Source organism: Lepus europaeus, chromosome 5 (genome assembly GCF_033115175.1).
Source record: "Lepus europaeus isolate LE1 chromosome 5, mLepTim1.pri, whole genome shotgun sequence".
Lineage (NCBI taxonomy): Eukaryota > Metazoa > Chordata > Mammalia > Lagomorpha > Leporidae > Lepus > Lepus europaeus.
Window position 1 is genome coordinate 111242970 of NC_084831.1, and position 12152 is coordinate 111255121.

At 36.2% G+C, this 12152-nt stretch overlaps 1 protein-coding gene across 3 annotated transcripts in view; it reads left to right on the forward strand.

Moving 5' to 3' along the window:
* Positions 1 to 12152, forward strand: part of MAN1A2 (mannosidase alpha class 1A member 2) — a 207292-nt gene that overhangs the window by 70085 nt on the left and 125055 nt on the right. For all 3 annotated transcript variants that reach the window (XM_062192053.1, XM_062192054.1, XM_062192052.1), the window contains exons 4-5: positions 3206 to 3324; positions 5535 to 5615. In XM_062192053.1, coding sequence (XP_062048037.1) covers positions 3206 to 3324; positions 5535 to 5615 — 200 coding nt within the window. The remainder of the gene's footprint in view (positions 1 to 3205; positions 3325 to 5534; positions 5616 to 12152) is intronic.

Sequence of the window (12152 nt, forward strand, 5' to 3'; positions counted from 1 at the left end):
GGTCTTCCTTTGCCATTGGTTCACCCTCCAATGGCCGCTGCGGCCGGCGCATCTCGCTGATCCGAAGGCAGGAGCCAGGTGCTTCTCCTGGTCTCTCATGCGGGTGCAGGGCCCAAGGACTTGGGCCATCCTCCACTGCCTTCCCGGGCCATAGCAGAGAGCTGGCCTGGAAGAGGGGCAACTGGGATAGAATCTGGCGCCCCAACTGGGACTAGAACCCGGTGTGCCGGCGCTGCAAGGTGGAGGATTAGCCTGTTAAGCCATGGCGCCGGCCAGTTCTACTACTTTTGAAATGTAATATGGAGATACAAAATAGGCCTTCATAATTTTCTTAATTTCCTCTTTATCTGTTGTTGTAGTTTTACTTTTGTGTTCTTTAATATTCTCTTGTCTAGTGTTAAAAAAATTAGGTAATAGATTCATTGTATAGTTATTTTCATATGACTGTCCATATTTTACAGTTTCCTTCATTTTTAATTAGTTTCTCTAATTCTCCTACATTTTTGCTGAAGTTTATCCTTTTTCTTTAGTAGAATATTGAATTCAGTTATTTGCATTTGTCCTTATTAAAGTAGGAACAAATTTTTAATGATAAAAGTTTTTCCTCTGAGAACTGCTTTAGGTGATTTCTATGTTCTCATAATAAACTTTTTTATTCATGTTTTATAAATTCTGCAGTGTCATGTTTCACTGCTTCTTTGACCCATGGGTAGTTTTAGGCATTTTTATTTAATCCAGTTGAAAACTTTAGCTGTCTTGGTAAATAATCATAGTGTTAACCAATAATTTCAATTGTGCTGTTCTCTTCCTGAGCTGTCTTTAGCCCATGGCACAAATATAATTATTCAGGACTGATGCAGAATAGATGGATCAGGCCATTTTTCATTCCTGAGTGGTCAGTACTTTTGAGTGAGATGCTTCTACAGGACTAGATAAATAATGAGACAGCTGAGAATCATAACCATCTGCAAAAATCTTGTGAATTATGTGATAAATATTTTGGATGCAATACTCAAAAGAAATATGAAGCAGTTATACAAGAGATAGGGATGTATGAGTGATTAAAAGGTTTGATAAAGTTTTTATCATAATCAAAGCTGAGGAGTAAAAGTAGAAGGAAAGTTTGTAATGACCCAGTACTAATGTTCTAACATGAAGGGAACCAAGTAGTGAGAGGCATGGAATTTAGTGTGTGGGAGCACTTGTTAGCAGGAAAATAGACTTATTGGTAAGTTGAAGAAATTAGTAGGAGCAAATAAACAGGAGAAAGAATAGCATTTAAGTTAAGGACAACTATCAGAAGGACAAATGTGTATAGCTTTAAAGCATCAGAAAAAAATGGGTTTTACCCAATTAAAAGAAGAGTGAAAAAAGGAAGACTAGCTAGTAGAAAATGTGAGCTGCTTGAAAAGTAGTTGCTAAAATGTTGCTAAGAAAACCTGTTGATAAGCAAAGCTGTTATTGATTACCTTATTTTTTAAAAGATTTATTTATTTATTTGAAAGGTAGAGATACAGAGAGGTGAGAGTGAGAGTGAGAGTGAGAGAGAGAGAGAGAGAGAGAGAGGGTGAGGTATCTTCCATCTGCTGGTTCACTCCCTAAATATCTACAACAGCCGGGGCTGGGCCAGACTGAAGCCAGGAGCCAGGAACTTCTTCCAGGTTTCCCACGGGGGTTCAAGGGCCCAAGTACTTCAGACATCTTTTCACTCTTTCCCATGTGCATTAGCAGGGAGCTGGATCAGAGGTAGATCAGCCAGGACTTGATGCAGTGACCATATGGGATGCTGGCACTGCAGGTGGAGGTTTAACCTTCTAGGACACAACACTGTCTCCTGTTGATTACCTTAGTAAGGAGATCACTGTTTCAATGAGAGGGGAAGAATGAAGTTGAGACGCTGTGATTTAAGTATGTTTTAGGAAGGATCTTCCAGTTTAGGCAGTACTCAGTTATGTTTGAGTAAGGATTATGATATTACAGTTTCCATAAGGGAAGGATTTGTGTGCAAGGTGTTCTGAGTTTTGGGATGCAAGCTGTCGTTTGATTGATAGTTTTTGTTGAAAAGTTGATAGGTCTTTTAGGAAGTTCCTGGAATGAACCTGGCTGGTTTTTTTTTTTTTTTTTTTTGCATCTTTTGTCTTTCTGGTCAAGAGTCTCCTAAAAGAAACTCATGTTGTTGAGAAGACAATGTGGTGTTAATATAAACAGTAAACTACGTGCATGATTTTTGTTCTTAGAGGAAAGAAATAATAATTGCGTTTCTGTGGTTGGGAAGAACCAATCTGCTCCCAGATTTTTTTTTTAACTAGTATTTTATTAGGGTTTTTTTTTGCAGGCATACACTCAAGTAAAATTGGCCTGTTTTCTTGTCTTGTGTTTCTAGTATCTAGTTTTGGTATCATACTGATTTCATTGAATTATTTCTCCTTTCTTTATTCCTTCCCTGGAACATTTTTTTTTTTTTTTTAAGATTGGGATTATCTCTTTGTTGAAGATGGGTATATATTATTTTGATTTCTCTGTTCACATTTTGTTTTGTGATTTACCTTTTTTGATTATTAAGGATTATTGTAATTTCTGGTTATTTAGTCTTGTTGTACATTTATTATTAGTTTTTAGTATGTTTTCTGCCCTTCCATGAATTTGAACCAGAAGGACATGGTTGTCTTACAACTCAGTTCATCATCTTTAGCAATTGTTCTTTTTTCTTGAATAAATTCTCTTTTTCCCCCTCATCTCAATTACATATATAAATATCTGATGATTGACCAGGCAGAAAGTTAAGGAGAATTAAACTTCTGGTTTCTTCAACTTCCTAATAGTTAGTACTCTGCCATCTTTAGTAAACTATATTAAACTGTGAGTATGAGTGTGCTTCAAAAAGTTCATGGAAAATAGCATTGGGATGAAATTAAAAGGTTATTTTTATTTTGGCACAAAAAGTTTTTTGGTGCAAAAATAACATGTGGAAAATGCATATTCTGAGCAAGCTAAGCATGGATTTCAGATTTTTGGCACCAAAGTAAACTAACACTTCTAATTTCATTTTTCCATTAATTTTTTGAAGTGCTTTTGTATTTTCCTGATGAAAAAGAGAAAAGTATTGAGTATTCATTTTGATCCTTATTTTTTTACTTTAATTTACATATGAAAGAGACCTTATGTGAAAGAAATTTTTGTGATGACTTTTTTTGTCCTCTTACAGGAAGTTCACAAATGGGTGCTACTATAGTAGATGCTTTGGATACCCTTTATATCATGGGACTTCATGATGAATTCCGGGATGGGCAAAACTGGATTGAAAATAACCTTGACTTCAGTGTGGTAAGTAAATGATTAATAATCTCTATATTGACTATAACAGGACACAATTTCTATGTGCTGAGGTCTGAATGTTTGTATCCTCCCAAAATTCATATGTTCAACCTAATCACTAATGGGGTGGTATTAGGAGGTGGGTTTCTGGCAGGTGATTGGGTTGTATGCTTGGAACCCTCCCTCATGAATGGGATTAGTGCCCTATAAATTAGGCCCTAGAGAACTGCCTTACCCTTTCTACCCTGTGAGGATACACTGAGAAACTTCCATCTGTGAAATAGAAGTGGTCCCTTTATAGACACTGAATCTGTTGGTGTTTTGATCTTGGACTTCCTATCCTCCAGAACTGTGAAAAATAGATACGTTGTTTCTGAGCTACATGGTTTGTGGTATTTTCTTATAGCAGCTTGAATAACCTAAGATGCTAACCTTAGGAGTTTTGTGCATTATAATAGCTATTAAAAGAATACTAAGTCCTCTTTCCTCTTTTGGGACTTTTTTTTCATTTTTTATGTAAAATATAATCTTTTCTGACTAATCTCCATTTACTCTTCTTGCCCCCCCCCCCTTTATTTTTTTTTTTGGAAATAGGGCAGGATGAAATAAACAGTCTTTGCCACATTTTTATTTTGAGGGATGGGGTTAAGGGGGAATGAGACACAAGCTCCTGCTTACTGGTTAACTCACCAAAAATGCTTGCAACAGCCAGGGCTGAGCTGAGCTGAAGCTGGGAACAAGGAACCAGGATATCAATCTACATCTACATAGGTGTCAGGAACCTGGTTACTTAAGCCATTGCTGCAGCCTCCCAGGGTCTGCATTAGCAGGAAGCTATAGTCAGGAACTACAGCCAGACATCAGACCCAGGTACTCTGATGTGATGTGTTGGGCATCTTAACTGAATCTTAAATGTCTGCTCCACTTTTATTACCTTTGTCACTTGAGGTAAAGGAGAAAATAAAAAAAAAATGATGGACTAGAAATATCAGGAAAACTTAAACTGCCTTATGAATTCTGTGTGTGTGTGTGTGTGTGTTAAAGATTTAATGATTTGGCACAACTTTGATAAGTCTTCAAATAAGCCTATGTACAGACTTCTAGCACTTTGGCGTAGTTGTTGCATAGCATTTCTTGGTAGATTTGAAGCCCAGGGCAGCTAAATTCTAGCTGTATGACTTGGGAAAGTTCCTCATTCTTTCTAAATCTTTGGTGAAATTGTTATCCCGTTGAAATAGTGTGAGGATTGAAGTAATATGGTACTTATTAAGTGCTCAGTAAATGGCAGCAATCATTTTTATTGCTATCAATCTTCACTTAAAAGATGTATAGAGATTTTTGTCATATACATATCATCTTTCATGATATTTGTATTTGTTATTCACTGCGACTGCAGTATCCTCCACTCCACTATGTGCTTTTCTTTCTAGCAGATTTAAATTGTGATTTGAACCAAAGTTTATTTCTTCTCTGATGCCTTTCTTGCTGCTACCTAGGTGAAAACTCAGCATTTTAGGGAAATTTAAAATCTATCATCAATTTGTAATCAAAATGGCTGATTTTACACTTAACTTCCTGAAGAAATTTTATGTATTATTACATTTTCTTCTATTTAGTTTTTTGTTTACATTTATGTTACATCATTTGCAGTTCATTTTGATATATATATTTTGATATGAGTATCCAAATTAATTTCCTACCTAGTAGTCAGATTTTTTCAATGTAATTATTTGAATAATATGTAATTCCATCATATTTTGATGTGTCCTTTAACATTGTTATCATATATACTAGAAAAAATATTTAAAATTCATGAGGATAAATAGAGTTAAAAAATTACACTATAGTGATTAAAACAGAAGGAAAGGGATTCATAGACAGTACTATGCTAAAATTCAAGATCCAGCATTCAGAAAGTAAAGGAGAGACAGGGACAATAGTGAACAGTGTTAAATATCTTGATTATCTCACAGTACTATGTAGGTACACAAAAAGGACCCATTGGTTTTGGCAATTAGGAAGCTGTGGTGACAGCAATAGAAGACGTTCAGTAACAATTAAAAAGTGGAAGATGAGATTTTGCAGTAGTATGAGAAATGAAGATGCAGAAAGTGGAACAACATTGTCCACAGAGTGTGGGAAACATCTGAAATGTTGAAAACATGTGGAAGACTATAAAGCTTTTTGTATATGTGATTATGTCTGATATGTTTTTACAGAATTCAGAGGTGTCTGTGTTTGAAGTCAACATTCGATTTATTGGAGGCTTACTTTCTGCATATTACCTTTCTGGAGAAGAGGTGAGCAAAATCAAGTAACAAACATATTGCTTGCTTTGGGGGGCAAGGGTTATGAATGGAATTTAAAACAATGAAAGACTTCTCTAGCGGCATACTGTTTTTCTAAATTGAGTAATATTGAGTTAATCTATAAACACTGAAAAGAACTGGATGCTTCAGGTAAAATTATTTCTGGGGATAAGAATTTTTTTCATTTTGAGAATCTCAATAAAATGTAAATCCATTACAGATGCTAGCTGTATATTTATTCCATCTCCTTTGCAAGAGTTCTCCAGGATTTTGCTATTTCAGTTAATTGCATGGTCCACACAAAAGGGGAAAAGAAACTAATAACACCAAAATTAAGAAATGAATCAGGAATTACTAGACCAAAAATTAGTTGTTAGAACATCCTGTTTGGAAACAATGCTGCAATTTATTGCTACAAATGGTAATTTCTTAAAAAATGCAACTCTGAATTTGCCTTTCTAGAAATCTTGATACAATACACATGGTTACACTTGAGTCATAGGGCAATAGGAAAGTGGGAGTGAGAATTTCTTTTTTACTAGTTAGGTAGGCTGACGGGTGAGTTTGTAGAGTGCGAGAAAGAAAACTGAAAAAAATGTTATTGTGTTTATAAACTTTCCCCATATTTTCAAATTGGTCTGTTGGTGTAAATGATTTGTAAGAGCTCTTTGTAAATTTAAGAAAATTCATCTTTTGTTATGTACGTTGTAAAGGTGTGTTTCTATATTTTCCTTAGTTTTTTTCTTACGCATTTGCTTTTGGAATAGTTGGTTTTAGAATCTTTTCCCACTGTTATAATTTCTAGATTTTGGTCTTTAGCTTTTCCCTATATGTGTGTTATTACCTATTAAAATCCTCACCTCTTAAGGATTTTTATGATTTTATATGTTCATATTTAGGTGTTTAATTGGTCTTTGTATGCTCATGTGTATAGAATGAGATAACCATGCACTACTATTTTTTTTCAAAGAAGTATGTATGACGATGTTAATATTTAGCATATAATATTATATAAAAATATATATTATTTTATTCATAATTATACTATAATTATTTGTAATTATACTATAAACTATTCATAAGTATACTCTAAAACATTATGTAACTTTGTTATGCTTCCAACTTACATAGTCAAAACCCTTCAATTCATGCTTAAATAATAAAAAAGTGATTTATACTCTGGCCTACAGAGTTTGAACTTCACTGTTTCTCAGAATTAAGTCCTACCTGTGCTGATGTTTTGCAGGGTTTCCCCATTGTTCTCTAATGATTTGATGATGTCGGGTTGTAGATTTAGATCTTTAATCCATGTTGAGTAGATTTTTGTGTAAGGTGTAAGGTAGGGATCTTGCTTCATGCTTCTGCATGTGGAGATCCAATTTTCCCAGCACCATCTGTTGAAGAGACTGTCCTTGCTCCAGGAATTGGTTTTAGCTCCTTAGTCAAATATAAGTTGGTTGTAGATGATTGGATTAATTTCTGGCATTTCTATTCTGTTCCATTGGTCTATCTATCTGTTTTTGTACCAGTACCAGACTGTTTTATTTTTTAAAGATTTTATTTATTTATTTGAGAGAGAGAGTTTCAGACAGTGAGAGGGAGAGACAGAGCAGTGTCTTCCTTCCATTGGTTCACTCCCCAAATGGCCACAGTGGCCAGAACTGTACTGATCTGAAGCCAGGAACCAGGTGCTTCTTCCCCATCTCCCACATAGCTGGAGGGGCCCAAGCATTTGGGCCATCTTCTACTGCTTTCCCAGGCCATAGCAGAGAGCTGGATTGGAAGAGGAGTAGCTGGGACTAGAACCGATGCCCATATGGATTGCCAGCACTGCAGGTGGAGGATTAACCTGCTGTGCCACGGTGCTGACCCCAACTGTTTTGATTATAACTGCCTTGTAGTATGTCTTAAAATCTGGTATTGGGATGCCTCCAGCTTTGTTTTTGTTTAGCTATTTGAGATCTCAGCATTTCCATATGAATTTTGGCATCATTTTTTTCTAGATCTGAGAAGAATGTCTTTGATATTTTGATTGGTATTACATTTAATCTGTAAATTGCTTTCAGAAGAATGGACATTTTGATGATATTGATTCTTCCAATGCATGAACATGAAAGATTTTTTCCATTTTTTGTATCTTCTATCTCTTCCTTTAATGTTTTGTAATTATCATCACAGAGATCAATGACATCCTTGCTTAAATTTATTACAAAGTATTGGATTTTTTTTTTTTTTTGTAGCTATTGTGAATGGAATTGATCTTAGAAGTTCTTTCTCAGCCGTGGCATTGTGTATACAAAGGCTGTTATTTTTGTGTATTGACTTCATATCCTTCTGCATTACAAAACTTTTCTATGAGTTCCAATAGTCTCTTGGTGGAATCTTGGCTCCTCTATATATAGAATCATGTCATCTGCAAATAGGGATAGTTTGACTTGCTCTTTCCCAATTTGAATCTCTTTGATTTCTTTTTCTTGCCTAATGGCTCTGGCTAAAACTTCCAGGACTATATTGAATAGCAATGGTGAGAGTGGGCATCCCTGTTGGGTACCAGATCTCAGTGGGAATGCTTCCAACTTTTCCCCAATCAGTAGGATGCTGGCCATGGGTTTGTCATAAATTGCCTTGATTGTGTTGAGGAATATTCCTTATAAACCCAATTTGCTTAGAGTTTTCATTATGAAAGGGTATTGTATTTTACCAAATGCTTTCTCTGCATCTATTGAGATAATAATATGGTTTGTGTTCTTCAATTTGTTAATGTGTTGTATCACATTGATTGATTTGAGAATGTTGAACCATCCCTGCATACCAGGGATAAATCCTACTTGGTCTGGCTACATGATCTTTATGATGTGTTGTTGAATTCAATTGGCCAGAATTTTGTTGAGAATTTTTGCGTCCATGTTCATTGGAGAAATAGGTCTGTAGTTTTCTTTTTCCATTGCATCTTTTTCAGCTTTAGGAATTAAAGTGATGCTGGCTTCATGGAAGGAATTTGGGAGGATTCCCTTCCTTTCAACTGCTGTGAACAACTTAAGAAGAAGTGGAGTTAGTTGTTTAAATGTCTGGTAGACTTCAGCAGTTAAACCATCTGGTCTTGGGCTCCTTTTTGTTGGGAGGGTCTTTATTACTGATTTAATTTCTGTCTTGGTTATGAGTCTGTTTAGGTTTTCTCTGCCTTCATGGCTCAGTTTAGGTAAATTGTATGTGTCTAGGAATCTATCCATTTCTTCTAGGTTTCCCAGTTTGTTGGCATACAGCTCCTTCTTGTAATTTCTGATGATTCTTTTTATTTCTGTGGTGTCTGTTGTTACATTTACTTTTTCATCTCTAATTTTATTGATTTGGGTCTTCTCCTTTTTTTGGCTAGTTGGGCCAATGGTGTGTCAGTTTTTTTTATTTTTTCAAAAAACCAGTTCTGCATTTTGCTGATCTTTTGTATTATTTTTTGTTTCAATTTTGTTGATTTCTTCTCTAATTTTTAATTATTTCTTTTCTCCTACTAGTTTTAGGTTTCATTTGCTGTTGCTTTTCTAGATCCTTGAAATGAATCAAAAACTCACTTATATGGTGCCTTTCCAATTTCTTTATGTAGGCACCTATTGCTGTAAACTTTCCTGTTAACACTGCTTTGGCTGTATCCCATAAGTTTTGATATGTTGAACTGTCATCTAAATTTGATTCCAGAAGTTTTTTTTTTATTTTCTCTTTTGATTTTGTCTGTGACCCACTGTTCATTCAGGAGCATATTGTTCAGTCTCCATGTGTTTGCATATATTCTGTAGATTGCTGAATTGCTGATTTCCAGCTTCATTCCATTGTGGTCTGAGAAGATGCATGGTATGATTTCGGTATTTTTGAATTTGCTGAGACTTGCTTTATGGCCTAGTATGTTGTCAATCCTAGAAAAAATTCCATGTACTGCAGAGAAGAATGTATATTCTGTGACTGTAGGATGAAAAGTTCTGTCAATACCTATTAGATCCATTTGGTGTATAGAGTCGATTAACTCCATAGTTTCCTTGCTGATTTCTGTCTGGTTGATCTGTCCATTGCTGGCAGTGGGGTATTGAAGTCCTCCATTACAATTGTATTGGAGGCTATGTCTGCCTTCAGATCCCTTAACATTTCTTTTAAATGGCCAGGTGCCCTGTAATTAGGTGCATATACATTTATAGTAATGATATCTTCCTGTTGAGTTGATCCCTTAATGATTACATAGTGCCCTTTGTCTGTTTTAACAGTTTTTGTGTTAAAGTCTATATTGTCTGATATTAGCATGGCTACACCCGCTTTTTTTTTGGTTTTTGTTGGCATGGAATATCTTTTTCCATCCTTTCACTTTCATTCTGCTTGCATCTTTGTTGGTGAGATCTGTTTCTTATAGGCAGCAAATATATGGCTTTTGTTTTTTAATCCATTCAGCCAGTCTGTATGCTTTAACTGGAGAATTGAGGCCATTGACATTCAAGGTGACTATCGATAAGCAATGACTTTGCACTGCATTTTCCAAAAATATTCCTATTTTTTTACTTTGGATTTCCTTTGTACTTCTACTGGGAGATTTTCTTCCTTTCCTTTCTTTTGTAGTGATAACCATTTTTCTGTGTTTCTGTGTGCAGTACATCCTTCAGTACCTTTTACAGGGCTGGACAGGTGGTGACAAATTCTTTCAATTTCTGTTTGTCATGGAAGATCTTTATTTCACCTTCATTCATAAATGAGAGTTTTGCATGCTATAGTATTCTGGGTTGACAGTTTTCTTAAGACTTAGAATATATCTTGCCATTCTCTCCTAGCTTGTAGGGTTTCTGATGAGAATTCCATTGTAAGTCTAATTGGAAATCCTCTGAAAGTAATCTGGCATTTCTCTCATCACATTTTAGAATCTTTTCTTTGTGTTTTGCTGTGGTGAGTTTGATTACTATGTGTTGTGGTAAAGATCTTTTCTGGTCATGTGTATTAGGGGTTCAGTGTGCTTCCTGTACTTGGATGTCCCTTTCTGTCTCCAAATTAGGGAAGTTTTCTGTTATTATTTTACTAAAAATGCCTTGTAATCGTTTCTCTCTTTCCACACCTTCAGGAACTCCTAGAACCCATATGTTAGGTCTTTTGATAGTATCCTGTAGATTCCCAACAGTGTTTTTTAGTTTTCTAATTTCTTCTTCTTGTTTTTGGTCTGACTATATAATTTCCTGTGTTTTGTCTTCCAAGTTGGATATTCTTTCTTCTGCTTCACTGATTCTGTTGTTAAGATTTTCCATTGCATTTTTTTATTTGTTCTATTGAATTCTTCATTTCACTTCGATTTCTCTTTAAGATCTCAATTTTCTGGGAGAAATTTTCTTTCATATCATGTATGGATTTCAGTAGTTTGTGCATTTGCTTCTAATTACTTCTGTGTAATTATGGTAAATTTCTTGAATTCCGTTTCTGGCATTTATTCAATCTCATTATCTTCACAATCTAGTATTGAAGTGTTTTATTCTTTTGAGGTCATTCTTGTTTATTGAATGGTGTGTCTGTTATTTGGCATTTGGTTTCTTCTGTGGTTTTTCTGCTGTGGTGGCTTTTATCTTTGTACTATGTCTCTGTAGATTAGTGAAGTGTCTTTCAGTGAATATCTAGAGGCATGTGATGGGTGTGGCCATGGAGCTCTCTTCAGTTCTCCAGGGTGAAGAGCATGTCTAAGGTGACACAACCAGGTTTGCATGGTCAATCTCCTCTTTTTTTTTTTTTGTTATTGTTTTTAATCAGAGGGGAGGTTTATTCAGCTGAGCTCCTCTTCTGAAAGGAGACTGGTGCCTGAGTGCTAGCCCTAGTGGGTATGATATTCATCTGCTCTGCAACAAGAACCACACAAAGGATCTGTGCAGTCCTCAGTGTAAGCTCAGATTCCCCAGCAATGTCTCTCACCAGGTAACCAAGGAGCCCTGAGTGTGTGGAGTCTCCCATAGTGACTGCCCAACATCATAGCTGCACTGTGAGCCCTCCCACACAGCCTCAGTTTTTTCACAGTCCTGGCACACAAGCCTCCCACAATCATGAGCACCCAGCCCCCTGTTAATTCTTTGCATCAGAGCTAGGAGTCCATACTTGTATGGTTGCTGGGCATGGACACAAGCTGGTGCAGCTGTTATGTATGTCCAAAATGGTGCCTGCTTTATCAGTTTGTTACAGGATGTCATTGCAGGTTGATCAGGGAGGGAGAAACATGGCCCTCTTTTTTTTTTTTTTTTCCTCTTCTAGTTTCACACTATCCCCCATGGGGCTCCAAGCTGGGTTCTCTCTAGGCTCTTCTAGCAGCTTTATCACCAGTGGCTTGGGCTGCTGCAATCTGGTCTCGACTCACTTTCTGGTGTTAAAGCTCTCAGCTGCTGGGGTCCTGAGTTGTGGGCATCCATGCCCTCTGTGTTGGTCCACTGTGTCTCTAATTTGTGTAGTTTCTCTGCTGTTTTCTCCCTAACTCTTCCATGAAACTGCACTCTCTCCAATTTTTTTTGAACTCTCCCTTCCTAGACCAGA